Below are 15,584 nucleotides of genomic sequence, written 5' to 3' on the forward strand. Positions count from 1 at the left end.
CTGGGGATCATTTAGGGTATGTCTACACTACCTGCCGGATTGGCGAGCGGGGATCGATTTATCACATCTAGTCTAGACGCGATAAATCGACCCCCGAGCCCTCTCCCGTTGACTCCTGTACTCCAGCGCCGCGAGAGGCACAGGCAGAGACGACTGGGGAGCGGCAGTAGTCGACTCACCGCGGTGAAGACACCACGGAAAGTCAATCTAAGTACATTGACTTCAGCTACATTATTCATGTAGCTGAAGTTGCGTAACTTCGATCAATTACCTCTTTCCCCCCCCCCCCCCCCCCCCCCAGTGTAGACCAGGGCTTACACTAATAGCCCCTTTACATCGCTCTGGTAATGTAAAAGGGCCTTAAAGTGGAGTAAATTACATAAATACCCAGTTAAGGTCCCTTTTACGGTCAGTCCATACTGTCGGAGTGGTATAAAGGGAAGGGGCCCTGGTGTAAAGCGAATCTGGCCCTGATTTTATTTTTATTTATTTATTTTATTTAAATAATTTGTATCCCAGTAGATTCTTGTCATTTGGGATATAGATCAGAAATGAAAGAATGAGACTATTAAAAATGTCACTAGGAGTCCTGGGTGAAATGTTTTGGGGCAAATAGTTTATTCACCAAAACATGCACCGTTGGCAGGCCTGAGGCTATTCACAAAAGTTTGCTGGCCTGAAAACAATCTGTCAGTCCATCCCCCTTTACAATCTTTAGCGCTGTAGTTAGGGCATTTGCCTGGGATGCAGGAGACCCAGGTTTAAATCCCCATTCTGGAGCAGAGACTTGAAGTCCTGCCTCCACCACTGCACCCATGTGAGCACCCTAATCACCGCGTTACAAGCTGTTCTGGGGTGGGTTGCTCTTAGTCTTTCCTATTGAAGCAATTCCATTTTGCAGAAAAACTTAAATATTGAGCCAAAGAGAGAGTTGGAGATGTGGATTCAAATCTTCTTTCTGCCTAATTTAGAGGAGGGATTTGAATCTACATCTGACTCACACATGAGTACATTCCCTCATTACACCCACAGTGCATGTGCTTAAGTCCCATTTGCTTCAATCCAGAATAGGGATGCTGCCCTGAATCTGGTCCTAACTGATAAAAATGGTGCAGAAAATGCCGCACAAGACCTCCTGACAAGTGAAAGGAGGAGGAACTGGTTTTCAGCGCTGAGATTCTTTTTTTATACTATATTAAGTTTGGTATTTGAAAGTATTTTCCATTTAACTTCCTCATTATTGTAAAACTGATTATGTTCTTCACCTTCTTATCTCTACTGTGAAATAAGTAGTTTCCTATGCAGTTTAGCATTCCCGCACACTCTTATGTGCAGAATGAGGTGTTAACCCAGTGAAACTTCTGCTATTTTTATCTTTGCCTACAAGCTGATACTATTTGCAGGGGTTTTTTGAGACAGGGCATACCTAAAACCTCCCCGTTCACATAAAATTTGGGGGTTTTCAGTTTTTAGGATTCATTTTGTTATGAAACTCAACTGTTTTCTAGCCAGATATTTTAAGTGTCAAGATTTGATACTTATGGGCTAATAATTATTTATTTTGTTTGTTTTTTAACTAAACAGTTACTTTATTATAATGTACATTAGACAGAGCTCTAGCCAGATTAAGGCTAGTTCTGAGCAACTGAAAAAACAACAGGTTACTATTGGCAGGCTTTCATTACAATACTTAAAATTAAACCATGGGCTCTGAACCTGGGTGTCACCACCATCTGTGTTGTTACATGGGAGCAGTGGTTCCAGTATGGCAAAGTTTGAGAACCACTAAATTAAACTATCAGTGCTGGGCTTGTTGATTTAAACTCTTGTAAGGGACTGTAGTAATACAAAAAAAGTGGTTTCTAATGATCTTGCGCATTTTTAGCGAGTTCATGGCGGCGTGGTGACGACAGAAAAGAAGAACGTGGGGAAGAGCGTGAAACTATCCGGCGAGCTGCTCCGGCTCCGGCTCTGGCTCCAGCTCCGGCTCCTACTCCTGTTCCTGCTGCTGCTCCCGCTGCTGCTGCTCCTCCTATTTCAAAAGATAGGGAGAGGGATGCAGAGAGCGAGAAGGGGTCCTGGAGAACAGAAAAAGAACGAGAATCTCTTCGTCGCACTAAAAATGAAACAGATGAAGATGGATGGACCACTGTACGACGTTAATTCAAAAACTAAACACAGTTTAAACAGGTGTTTTAGGGTTGATTTGAGCAAATCCACAGATTATTATATTTGTGCTTTATAAACATTCGGAATTGGTATTCTTTGACAAATGTTTTGAGATAACATAAAAGCATGAGCCTGTATTACTTACTCATATATAGATTGATCATGCACAAAACTAGCAGCAGAAGGTTGGAAATTGAATGCCAGTTTCTGAAGTGACAAATGTTGCATATATCACAGATCACTTGTTGCTAAAATAAAAATGTGAACTCTGTAGCTATCTTGAGCAACACTTATATCTCAAACTAAAACAAATGGATCTTTTTTTAAAATATATAATTCTTAATTTGGAATGGGGTATGATTTATATCACCGAACATGCAGTTGAAAACACATCTCACATAAAATGGTCACATTATTGAAAAGATGGAGCTGGATTAATTTCCATAATTGGCCAAGATCAACTATAAAAACCCTTCCCCTACTGAGGTATTTTTGAGGGCAAGAGGTTTTTGTGAGGTATTTTATCATCTGAATTCAGTAAGTTGTTTAAATTTAAATAAATTACAATAAACATTCTGAACATTAGCTACACTGGGATATTTTCTATGATTTTACTTGAATGCATATGAAACCATTTTGCAGTCGTTCTAAGAAGGAATATTGCTGCAGTGTGAAACAACAAAACATCATTAGACTTTAGAACTCAAGCGTTATGGTCCACATACTGCTGAGTATTTTGTTTTGCCAATAGCATAACTGCTTATTCCATTACTGGATAATTCATGCCTTTCAAGCATTTATAAATATTGTCATATTTAAAATGTGTGGTTTTGGAGGAATTGTTCAGATTTTTTTCCCCAACTTTGTCTTCAGGGTAAATGCTTTCCTTTTCAACAAGTGCTTTGTAGTAATGGCTGTGTTGACTGACTTCAATTTTGGGGTGCAGTAACAATGTTAATCATTAACTATCTGGTCTTATTGAAGCCAACACAGAATTTGCTGCTGTGTTTCTCTTCAGTGATAAATAAACAACTTATAGAATTAGCTTCTACTGTGTATTGACTTTTTAATTAACATTACTGATGTATTTTTATACGAAAAAGGCAAGCTGCTTAACTTACTCCCTTCCTCCATACCTACCCTTTTCTGTCCCAAATGAAAGAGAAAGTAACTTGCCTCTTGTATGGTGTTCTGACTGGGAAATGTGATGATTCATTTATGACAAACATGAACTTAAGTTGTTATGCTCCTTCCCTTCTCCTGCACCCTCCATGAAAAAGCTTCACCTCCACAGCGTTCTTCCTTTGAGGGTTGGATGGGGTCTTTGGAGTCTGTCAGCTCTGCTCCTTACTTAGCCATAACAATCGCTGCAAAGCAATACCCTGGACTACCTCTGTATCCTCTTGTTATTCTGTGCGAGATGGAACTAGACAATAGGACCCAAGTCTCTGTGATAACATAGTACACTACCCACAAGTTCTCATTGGACAGTCTTTTGATGATACTTGAAGTTGTCCCTAAAGTGCACTCAGTCTAAAAAAATGACTATACAAACCAATTATTTTTCCCTTTTTTCTGGGTAAAACTATACTTGTTTGGAGTACATGATATGTATAGTCATGACTCTCTTTTCTAAGATTCTGCCACTATGGAATCGTTCCCTTGCAGCAGACATCAATTCCAGAATCTAAAGTTTACATTTAAAATAACAATTCGAGTCCTTGTGACAACTTTGAGAACATGAATAAAGTACACACAGACATGTCTTCAGGTCTGCACACAACCTAAAGGAGTCAGAGATGTGACCTGCTCCCATTCATCTTAGTGGCCTGTTAACTCTGAAACTTGAAGATGGCAACTTTAAATTGTAATGTTTACTGATCATTTTAGTAGAGAAATATCCTCTGATGTGCCTGCCATGCCGCTCCAGGTGCCAAAAGCCACAAATGACCAGCTCTAGTTACTGAAACCTCCTCCCCAACAGCTTCTGATAATGCAACTATGCATTAATACATAATTGGATATTTAAAAAAACCTGTGATCAAGTTGTTTCATGCAAATTAAAAACTACTGTACTGATTCACTAATAATTAACCCTCATTTTTGTAAATTATTAGTTGAACTGCTAGAGTGTGGTTCAGCTTGCTCATTTTTAGGGGTGTACAAAATTTGTTCTATAGTTGCAGTTCACTGTTAAATTACTCCCTTTGCATCTTAATTTGTGTGATGAGAGGGTAGAGAAGAGATGCAATCAATTTTTGTAACTCTGATTTTTGCATTGTTGCCCGTACCTGAACTGCTAGCTATGTGTTTTATTAATTCCCTGTGTATTTTGAGTCATCTTGGATTTGCAAGTTACCAATGAACTAGAGGAACATTTATGGATCACTTAATAGTGAAGTACTGTATATACATATTTTCTGATGAGTCTGTGGTGGAACATCACTTTGTTCACTCTTTTTCACTTAAATTGGAAACTAGGCTACTTTTGTAGTAATGGAATGCTTGGGTTGCAGATACTGTAAAACATTCCCCTACATCTTGACAAGATTTACCATTGCATTAAAAAGATAACATAAATTATGTGAACTTTTAAAACAAAAGCTAAAATTTAAGCTTAATCTGAATCTTACACTTCAATAATGCAATGCTACTACAGGGCTGAGTCATGTTGCTGTAATATACTTCACAGATACTTGGCTGTACAAGCATCCCTGTAAAATGTTACTGTGGTATTATGGCTGTCAGTCTAGCTTACTATTCATCTTGTATGAATCCCTCTGACATGAGCCATCTTGAGATTGTCATTTTAAATGCAGTTCCATTTACTAGGTTGAGTGTCAAAATTGCTTCTGTACCCTACCCATTACTTCTAGAAGATAAAGGAAGCAATTCTTAAAAGACAAGCTCTTTGCTTAACCCTCCTGTGATTCCTAGGGTTTAGATTACTATTTATTCAGGTAATTTAAGAAATCTAAATAAAACCACTTGCTGAAGGAAATACTGATAAGTTACAACAACATTCATGGGCATCAGGGTTGTAAGAACAGTAAGGAGAGACCCAGTTCTCAGATATGAGAATTCAGTCTTCCTCTAGAACAGAGACTGCAGTTTGGATTCTAGCATTGGATGTGGTGTATCTAGACAATCTGGTGGAATAAACTTTTTGCAAAAGGTTTCTCAGCCTCATTAGTGACACAAGGATGGTGCTTGGAAATACTATGAGTGGCCAAAGTGAAAAAAAAATACCTTTTTGGAAAGACAACTAAGTTAGATTTTAGAAGTTTAGTCTTAAACTGAACCACAGCTTTTTTTTAATAATATGTTTTAAAGGGAGTCATTCTACAAAGGATGAAGTACACTTTTTTATAAAAAGTAGTGTTAGTGCTCATACTAGGAAATATCCTAGTTGTAAACCTTTGACCCTAACATATCTTAACTGATCTTTCCAGAGTTGGTTTGTTGGAGCTTAACTCTTCGGGGGTCACTTTATTAAACTATAGTTTAATCTCACCTGGCAGCTTCTTAATTACTATGGCAAGCTAGTACATGTGGTGGGTTCTTCAAGCAACTCTGGCCCCTTCAACTGCCAGGATTGTGTGTTGTAGGATGAGCAAAGTGTCAAGAACTGGCATATACCTCTAAGGGTGGTTAGGTCATAGTCAACTGATTTTTCCTCTTAGAAAGAGAGGAATTTGTGAAGCAACAGCTCCACTAAGGAGGGAGGTTATTTTGATTCCTTGAAAGATTCCAGTCATGCTAACAGAATTGTTAGCAGAAAGTAGTGTGTTCTCTATACCCCACCATATCATGCTAGCACCGTGCAGGCACCTCTGCCTACACATGTGACAGCACTGTCCTAAATTCTCTGAATGTGGGATGTGTAAAACCAAGAACGCTTTTCATATGGTCTTTTTGCTCCCTTTGTTTACACCAGTGCAGTGGGTAACTTGCACAAACCTTGATAGATAAAACATTGCTGAAGGAAATACTGTTAAGTTACAACAACATTCATTGAGCATGTAGGTAGGAAGAACATTAAGTAAGGACACATCCAGTTCTGACATGAGAATTCATTCTTCCTATAGAATAAAGACAGCAGCTTAAATTCTAGCAGTGGATGTCGTTTATCTAGACTTGCTGTGTACATTAAGTGTACTGACACTTTCCACATGAAATACATGCTAGGTAATACCCAAATTTAATTGGACATACTCCAGATAGTCCAGTAAAACTGCCATTGGCAAATTGTACACTGAACTGGTCTATCAATTTAGACTAGCATGTAGTCCCCCCTCAGAGGGGACATTCCCCTGGTCATATTTGCTATTGTAAGTAAAGTTTTTGCATTACAAGTCAGTTTATTAAATTCTCACCTACATATGAATGCAAATACTCAGAAGTAAGTTCTACTGGGGAGGTGCTCTTACAAAGATCACCTGTGAAATCCCACAGAAAACAAGCAGTTTGGAGGGTCTAGAAGTACAGCTTTGAGATAGGTAAATAGGGATGTAACTATGAGCTAAAACATAGTACACAAATGGACATCCAGAGTGAGGAAAGTATAAACAGCATATGGTTAAATAAGTTGTATTGATTTTAAGTTTTATACTTACTGAGAGTCTCCCTTTAATAAAACAAACCCAACACTAGCTTTGGAATTAAGCAGAGAATTAGACTACACTACTCTCCCATTAGAAACAAGTAGTAGCTTGATCACTGTTAGAACTTCCTAGCTTTTAAGGAAGTTAGAAAATTGTTCATATGTACCGAGTACTTCAGAATGTAAATATTTTTACATAACTGTCCTGATAGCATTTTTTCTTACAAGATATGCAGTCCAGTTGCAACTGTTAAATTAGCCACATACACATGGTATTAATTTAAATGCAGTTATGCTCTGCAATACTCCAGAGCTTCATCAACTGTCTACTTATATAAGAGAAATGAAGTGTGCACAGTATATTACTAAAAAAAAGAGGGATTCACTGCATGGAACATTAGTAAGTCTTTTCCCCCATTCTTTTACATTGTAAGTAGTGAAGGGGAAAAACGCTTTGCTTGGTGGAATCTAAATTTGCTATGCTAAGATAAAAATCTACCTCAGGATGGAAGTTTAAACTTTAACCTTTTGGATCATGTTGTCCAAACCTATTACACAATGTGATTAAGACTACAGTACATGAGTCAGACTACAGTTTGGCCTTGCTCTGTAGTAGAGAGCAACTATTTTCTAGCTGAGGCCTCCATTGTAAACAGTACCTCAGCACAGCCCTGAGGTAGTTTCAAAGAAGTCTTGCACAGAGAAAGCAGCAGGGGGCGTATTCTCATTTGTTTTATAAATGATTTCTTGCAAGAGCCCTCAAGCAGCTTTTCCATTAAAAAACAAAAACTAGGGCTCTTTCCTCCATCCACATTAAAAGGCGCTTTGTTTTCTTCGCAGTAGAAGAGCATGGTAGCTATTAGAATCCACATTACAAGTCAGAGGAAGGCAACAAGAACTTCTTCCCACTAATTATGCATTAGACAGGGATGCAATGCATTGCAGCTACTATAAAATGGTCCATCAAACCCAAGAGTGTTGAGTGATGATCTATAAATAGCTACAGGGTAACAAAACAACCTAGAAAACATGGTTGTCCATTGTTTAAAATACCTTGCCGCTTGCTGTACATTACCACCTTGTAGTGGGACTAGGGGCACATACGGGGGGGAAAAGAAGAGAGAACAGGCTTAACTCAAATTTGTGATGCCTTTACTTCACTCTATAAAACAAAAATTCAAATTTAAACAGCACCATTGCCACCTGTGGCCAGTATGGGGCTTTACAATCTCGACAGTGTTTATTTTTGGGTGGGAGGGAAAGGGAATTTAGAGGAATAAAAGTTAATTTCTAGACTAATGGAAGGGGGGGGGAGAAACAGTAAAACAAGAACCCTAGATCAATACAAAAGAACTTGTGAACACAAAGGGGAGCTCCCCCAACACTAAAGAGTGTCATATGATCATTCCTGATCTCAAAATCCCCACAAACATCAGTAACTAATTCATACTACCTACTTACAACTAACGTTGTTTTGTTAGAGGACAGTGCAAACACAACCACGAGCAGCCAAATACAGCATAATTTCCCCTCCCTACCCTGTCGAGCTCACCCTTAAAACATAAAATTTAAAAACATCAATTCTTCATTTGGCTAGGATACTGCAAAAACAGAAATTCATTTGCTTAGCAGTACAGAGGCCTTTTCTTCAGAGATTCTGTAAAATATTTTTTTTAAAATGCCTCCTCTCCAATAAACCAACATAAGCGTCCCCATGGGAGCGCCCTACCATTCAATTTCATCTTATCCCCCTTTTAAAAATTAGATATATATATTATACAATAAACAAATACAGTGCATCTAAACTGCATATTTATAATTATATAGAGTTAACTTCAGAGCCCAGCTTCCCTGGATGCTAAGTATACAAACTAGAAACTATCATCATTATAGTACATAAGCCAAGGAGCTTTTTACATTCTAGTCTCCCACGTTGAATATATTAATGTGTTAAAGAGAACAAAATGCAATCCGCTGTAAGACACTCTTTTAAAAAAAAAACTGAAGGTCTTTTTTTGTGGGCCACACAAAATTGCTGTCGGGTCACTTTCTACTGAAGCGGCCTCAGTCTAAAGGGGAAAAAACCGAACCACCCAACAAATCCATCGCCAACAAAACAGTCCCGAGGCCAGGAGGCTGCAGCCCCCTAGCGGAGTTTCTTGCCCAAGGCGGTCCTGGCGTTTCGGAGCTGCTGCTTGGCGGCACTGGCCTGCATTTTGGAGAGGGGGCAGTACTTGATGGTGTGGGCATTGTCCCCACTGGCCCCGCAGAGGGGGCACGTGTATCTCCGCAGCACGGGGCACAAGACCCGGCCGTCGGGTCCCTTGAGGATGTGCGTGGTGTAGAGGGCGACGGCTTCTTTGTTATTCCTGCAGAAGACGCAGACCTGCAGCTCCGGCTTGAGCAGCCGGGAGCCCGGCTTCTGGGGCGCTTGGAGCCGCCCGTCGCCCAGCCCGCCGCCCCACGCGTGAGGGGAGCGGTCCCGCTGCAGGTGAGCCGGGGAGCAGTTAAAGACCAGCGCGGCGGGGCTGGCGCGGCCGGAGAAGGGGCTGAAGTCGGCGAACCGCTCCTCCAGGAAGCTCTCGCCGTGGTGGTGGCTGCACAGGTCGAAGTCGTGCAAGTGCAACGCGCCTTCGAAATAGGGGGTCCCCGCGTCTTCCTCCTCCTCGTCGTCCTCCTCGTCCTCCTCCGGAGCCGGCTGCACGGTGGCGGCCACCACCACGGAGGAGGGCTGGGTCCCGAAGCCCTTCTCCTCGCCCACGGCCTTGGTGATCAGCGTGGCCAGCCCCAGATAGTCATTCCACGAGTTGAACGCGTTCCCGTAGGCGGGGTGGCTCTTGGCACCGTAGCGGGCGCCCTGCAGGAACTCCACGGGCTGGTGCTGCTCCAGCTTGCCGGGGGGGAACGTCTCCATCGGAGGCTCCACGCCACGGGGCCGGGGGGGGACCCGAGTCCCAGCCGCCGCCTCCTGCGCGCTGCAGCCGCGACTCCGGGACTCGCCCCGCACGCACCCAGCCGAACCCGCCCGCAACCAACGCAGCTCTGCGCGGCGGCCGCTTCGCTCGCTGGCCGCGGCTGCTCTAGCTACATCGGGGGAGGGGAGAGAGGAGGCGGCTCAGCCCAGGGGCCGCGGCAATTGGCCACCAGCCAAAGCAGCGCCCCCCGCCCGGCTCCACCGCTCAGGCCGCCGATTGGTTGATGCGTTAAGCTGCGTTCAGTCTCCTGCAGCTGTGTGTGCACGGGCGGGGCCGCCCCTCGCCTTTGATTCGGAGCAGGTGAGAGGCCTCCAGCCCCCTGCTACGGTGTCTTGGGGAATGCGCACACACACACATACTGCATCACATGGGGTAGCTAGGGATGGGCCCAAGCCTTCTCCACCACTGGTAGCTGGGCTTTATAATGTGCAAAAATCAGCATCCTGGTGCCAAGTTGTGCCTGGATCGCAGAGCTAGGACATTGTGCCAAGTATCACCCTTCCTACATAGGGGTGGCTGGGGTGTTTTTCTGTAGTTCACTTCCTCTGCATTCTATGTAAGATGGATGCCGTGATACTGGCCTACCTCAAAGGGGTGTTGTGAGACTTAATGAAGCCCTGATCCTGAAGAACTGTGCTGCCTGGGGGGACTCTTATACCCATGCTGAGCCCCCTTGATTTCAGTGAGGTTCTAAGCAGGCACCAGGGTCCTCTTGCATGGAAAAGTTTGCAGGAGCAGGGCCATAATTAACATTTGCAAAACACTTGCTGGTTTTCAGATATAAAAACCCTGTAGTGAAATGCTAAGTAGCACTATATACAAACCTTCAACAACAAAAAATCATCCCAAAAAGCCATCTCACAAGGACCCCCAAACAGAATTGTCCTAGCCCATATACTAATGTGAGCAGCAATACAACAACATCAACCTCAGGCAGACTACTAAGTACTTGGCAAGCTGAGCTTTCCAAATGTAGAAAAATATGGGGTCTGATTCTATCACAAACTGAGATATTACCCCAGAAAAGGAGAAGTGCTAGAGACTCCATGAAATCTGCTGGGAACTCCACAATTGCTACTGATTTTACATGGAAGACACTCAGATACTATGGTGATGAGTGGCAGTCTAAAATCCTAAGCTAGCTAGCTTCTGTCTTCACTTACACTTGTGCAAACTAGGATCAGTTCCCCTGAACTCAACAGTATCACACTGGTTTTAATTCAAGATCACTGTTTATTTCTCCCCTTTCATGGGCCCACTGTCTCTGAGCAGCTGAAAGGTACATTCCTGTTTTTTAAACAAAACCTATAAACAGTGCTAGAGCCTGTGTCTGTGTTATATAAACTATAAGGAAGACAGGCAAAGGCAATAAGAAGTTTGTAGAACTGAGAAACTCATCCTCCCAGATTATGCAGCATAGCTTTCTGCAAATTCAGAATGGTCAGGAGCCCATCGACCATGAAGAAACTGAAATGCTTTCGAAAATAAAGTTTTTAATTATAAATGGCCTTTTCCTGGCTGCTTGCTGCTGATAGCCATCTCGCAGAAGAGACATCGCTTCCAACACTGAGCTCTAGTTAGTTTCCAACCTTTCTTAATATTAGCGTAACAAAGAAAAAAGCTCATGTTAAAAATAACATTTGGTAAAAAACAATGAAGTTCTTTGTAAGCAGCCTGGGACGTTTATCTATCTATCTGTGTGCTTTGAGCTTAATTCGTGCCAGCCTGGACCCTGGCAGAATATGCTGAAGCAGAAGAAAGTCTGCAGGGGGAAGCGATTATGGGATCTGCAGAAAATAGCTGTGATTTTCCTTACCTCAAGAAACCTAAAATCAGTGCAGCTCTGAAAGTGTATGGGACTGCCTGGTCTGGAAAAAAGGTGTCACCTGGGCAAGCTGGGGTATATGCAGCTTCAGAGCATCTACTTCACAATCTACAGCTGCATCAGGCTGATGGGGGTGCTATAAAAAAACCTACGAAAGCTAGGAGTTAGGGTTGGGAATGGAACTACTTGAGATCAATAGGTGTTGTTCCCTAGTGAGGTTGGTAAGTAAGACTTTAAGGACTTTTTGTTCTGTGTCTGTAAAGCCTCTAGCATGAGGGGGTCCTGGTCCTTGACTGGTGCTGTTACAAGACAAATAAATACTGAATTAATAATAAATACAATGTACTTTGGATCAGGCCCTTATATAGGGAGGGTTCTAGTAGTGTTACAGTGGGAGTGAATCTGGCCCACAGAAGTTAGCTTCTCATACTGGTAGGGCCACACAAGTAATGGATGCAAGAGGGGTCAGCAATGCAGCTGCAACTAAAAATATTCATTTCAAGCTCATAGTAAGAACTGCTGGGCTGAGCAAAGCAGGGTCTGTTTGCTTTTTAGTGGTAAATCTTTCTTCCCAACCTCCACCAACACCTTGGTTCCTAGCTGACAGATATTTACATTCTAATCCTTATTTAATTACCAGGGAGTTTGTTAGCTATTTAAATACTTGGGATTAACTAAGTTAAATATCAATAACTCAAGTGTCTGATTCTCCTTTACGCTCAGGCTGCTCTGTGCCACTCTGGCAGTGTAAAGGGGCCTTGGCGAGGAAGGCTGGCTCAGAGGTTAGAGCACTACTAGCCTTGCACGTGGAGGACTGTCTTCAATTCCCTGCTTTGAGTCAGACTTCCTGTGTGATGTTTGGCAAGCGAGTCATTATGGTTTTAGGCTTGATGTAAAAAACCTCTCAGTGAATGCTTTAGGCATAGGGTAACCAGATAGCAACTATGAAAAAATGGGATGGGGGTGGGGGGGTAATAAGCACCTATATAAGAAAGTTCCAAAAAATGGGATGGTCCCTTTAAAAATGGGATATCTGGTCACCCTATTTAAGCACCTAAGCTTTCAAGGTAGAAGTTCCCTCTGCCTCTGTTTCTGCCTTTGGGCATGTGCTGTTTCATCTCCCACCTAAGCCCCAGAGTGATCCATGAACTTGGAGAAGATAAGTGTTTGCCTGCCTAACTCATGTGCAGGCTTAATCCAGTAGGCCTGCTCAGAGCCAGACATGTTGGCACCAGCCAGGATGTAACTTTTACCCCAGTGGTGAGAGCACTCTCCTGGGAGACCCAGGTTCAATTCTCACTGCTGTCTGACTCGGGGAGAGGATTTAAATGGGATGCTTTAACCACTGGGCTAAAAGTTATAAGGCGGGTGACACCATCTTCTCCTCCAGCTGCTTTGTGGGCGGGGAGGCAGGTGCCTAACTCATTCTCACAAGAAACACCTGGGGTGCCTCAGACTCCAGGAGAGGGGTTCCCATCTGTGAATAGCTGGCAGAGCTAGGCACCTCCCTGCTGCTTGGATTTAGGTAACTTCCTTTGTGAGAGGGGCAGGGCTTACAGCACACTGCTCACCTCGGCATCTCCCATTGCTTGGCTTAGGCGGCTCACCTAGGCCCCCAACTCAGGCTGTGTGGATCACAAAGTTGTTCCTGTGACTCCCCCCTCCCCCCCGCCCCGCCCCGCCCCTTCCCTCAGGCATTAAAAGTTAGACATGATTCTAAACATTGCAATACCTAAGTCCCTTTCTGGAAGTGGGCCTTAGCCTCTCTATACCTCATCTCTCTATCTATAAAATGGAGACAACAGGGGTGTTCTGAAGATAAATGTTAAAAGACTACCAGAAGTATTGGGAGCTTGAGGTTCTTACCCACGAAAGCTTATGCTCCCAATACTTCTGTTAGTCTTAAAGGTGCCACAGGACCCTCTGTTGCTTTTTACAGATTCAGACTAACACGGCTACCCCTCTGATAAAAGATTATGAGGCACTCCACTACTACAGTGATGGGGGGGCCACATAAGTACCTAAGAGAGAGAGAGACGTGCATGTATTAACTATAAAGGAGTATTCACAGGACTATAGTTACTAGAAATAGTTGGGAAAATTTGAAAATTTTCCATGAAAACTTTAGCCCATTTTTGAGTAGCTCTAATAGTGACGCTCCTGCTTAAGTGTTGGTATAATCACACACAGGTAGGTGCTGCACCATTGGCCTCAATGGGGGGTTTGACACTGGCAAACTCTTTCTCTCTTTGGTGGAGCAAGAGGACCCTTAAGGGGATAGCCAACCAGTGCTGCTACACAGGTGCTGCTGCTCTGAACACAAACGAATGGCTTGAGTTTTCAGAGGGGCTGAATGCTTGAGTCCAAAAGTGACCAATGAGTTCCTCTCCGCAGGAGACCAGCACTTGCATTCCTGAAAATCAGCCCCTTATGCAGCTGACACTGCTCACCCTCTTTTTGTCTAGGCATTGATGGCCGTGGATCTTAAAGTGAATAATCTCCTATCATTTGTGCTGTGATACTTATGGCTAAGTATTACAGAAGTCAGAGAGGGAAAAGACATATTGGTTTGTTCTGTCAGTTTCCAGTCTATTGTAGGGAATAGTGTGAAAAATATCTACACCATGAAAATAGTGTAAAAGGATATGTCTGTTGTTAGCCCTGCAGCATTGACAGCATGTCCACTGACAACTCTGATAGAGCTAATGTGTAATGACTATGCAATGCAGCTACTGTGCATGAGGCAGGTTGAAAGCATTATTCTATTGCCTTGACTGTCCCTATTTTCTTTTAATAACCTATCATGTCTCATATAGGGAATGAGACTTCTTCACTGAGTGTGCTATTTTCAAGATGATATAACTTCAGAACCGTTAGAATTCACTCTTCCTGTAGACCTTGGATTGGCTTGTTGGGTGCCTATTCCTGTGCAAGTGTAGGTCGGATGACCAGATAGCAAATGTGAAAAATTGGGCCTTTTTTTTTTCCAGGGTGGGGTATAGTTGCCTATATAAGACAAAGCCCTTAATATTGGGATGGAACCGATAATGTCTGGTCACCCTACGTGTAGGAAACCTCTGTATTGACATTGGAAGGATTAGTGCGTCGGTGGAACTAACGGTTTTATTGGCCGTTTTCATGCTGCAAACAAAAAATGCTGTGAAGAGTTGCTGCTGGATGAGGTGCTACAGCTTGAAATAACATGAAACCAAACTGCCAGATTTTCATTTTTATCAAGAAACGTCAATAGACCCTACGGACAAAGGGGCCTTCAAAATTCCATTTTTAAAATGAACCTCCTCCTTAAATGTAGGTTGAAGCCTATAGCTGAATCCACCCCAAAATACCCCTTAACAGTCCTGGAAAGACAATAGGGGGAGGAGCATTTTTGGGGGGGGTGCCTTGTTTCCGCCTCACATGATTTATAGAGGCTGAGTGTATAAAAACACTGGAGACAGCAGAGGAAATGGTCCTTGTCATTGTGAATATAACACAATAGGCCAAATTCTAACCAGTGCAGAGAAAGGTGGTTTAATCATCCCCTGAAAGCAGTGAGATCTCATGTTCTGGCTCCAGCACAGAGAGTGAGTTACTTCTGCTAGGAGCATGAGTAATCTGCACAGGAAGGTGTGCAGAGAAGCCATTGCTAGGTTCGGGAGCGTATGCACATACATATGTCCTTTGACCTTCAAGCCCCATTCTGGCATTCTCTCATCTGGCATGGCTGGGATTGGAATGGAGATACTGCACCATGTGGTAAAAGAACATAGTAGGCAAGTACATTTACTGTGCCACACAGCCTGGCTTGTAGTAATAACCAGAACCTGCTAAATACCCCACTACAGGATGGCTAGACTGTGTTTTTAGATCCACTGGACATATCCAAGCACCAAGTCACACTTTGTTCTGCTAGGGAGAGAATCCTCTTGGACCAGTGTTTCCCAGCATGCAGTGAGAGAAGACTCCCCATTGCACCATTGGCTGTCTATAAGCTCTTTCCACCCTTTGCAAA

At 43.0% G+C, this 15,584-nt stretch overlaps 2 protein-coding genes across 2 annotated transcripts in view; one reads left to right on the forward strand and one right to left on the reverse strand.

The window, feature by feature from the left end:
* The window catches only part of EIF3A (eukaryotic translation initiation factor 3 subunit A), a 48,584-nt gene extending 45,371 nt beyond the window's left edge, over positions 1-3,213 (forward strand). Inside the window, exon 22 of the mRNA XM_065552366.1 lies at positions 1,886-3,213. Coding sequence (XP_065408438.1) covers positions 1,886-2,163 — 278 coding nt within the window. The 3' untranslated portion in view covers positions 2,164-3,213. The remainder of the gene's footprint in view (positions 1-1,885) is intronic.
* A 3,297-nt stretch (positions 3,214-6,510) lies between these two features.
* On the reverse strand, positions 6,511-9,881 carry NANOS1 (nanos C2HC-type zinc finger 1). The gene has a single exon (XM_005284155.5). It carries the CDS (start codon positions 9,684-9,686, stop codon positions 8,919-8,921), a length of 768 nt encoding a protein of 255 aa, XP_005284212.1. The 5' UTR covers positions 9,687-9,881; the 3' UTR covers positions 6,511-8,918.
* Between the last annotated feature and the right edge of the window lie 5,703 nt (positions 9,882-15,584).

This window comes from Chrysemys picta, chromosome 7, assembly GCF_011386835.1.
Source record: "Chrysemys picta bellii isolate R12L10 chromosome 7, ASM1138683v2, whole genome shotgun sequence".
Taxonomy (NCBI): Eukaryota; Metazoa; Chordata; order Testudines; family Emydidae; genus Chrysemys; species Chrysemys picta.

What these genes read in the sequence shown, in the direction of transcription:
- NANOS1 (XM_005284155.5), bottom strand. Translation starts at nt 9,686, where the DNA reads ATGGAGACGTTCCCCCCCGGCAAGCTGGAGCAGCACCAGCCCGTGGAG.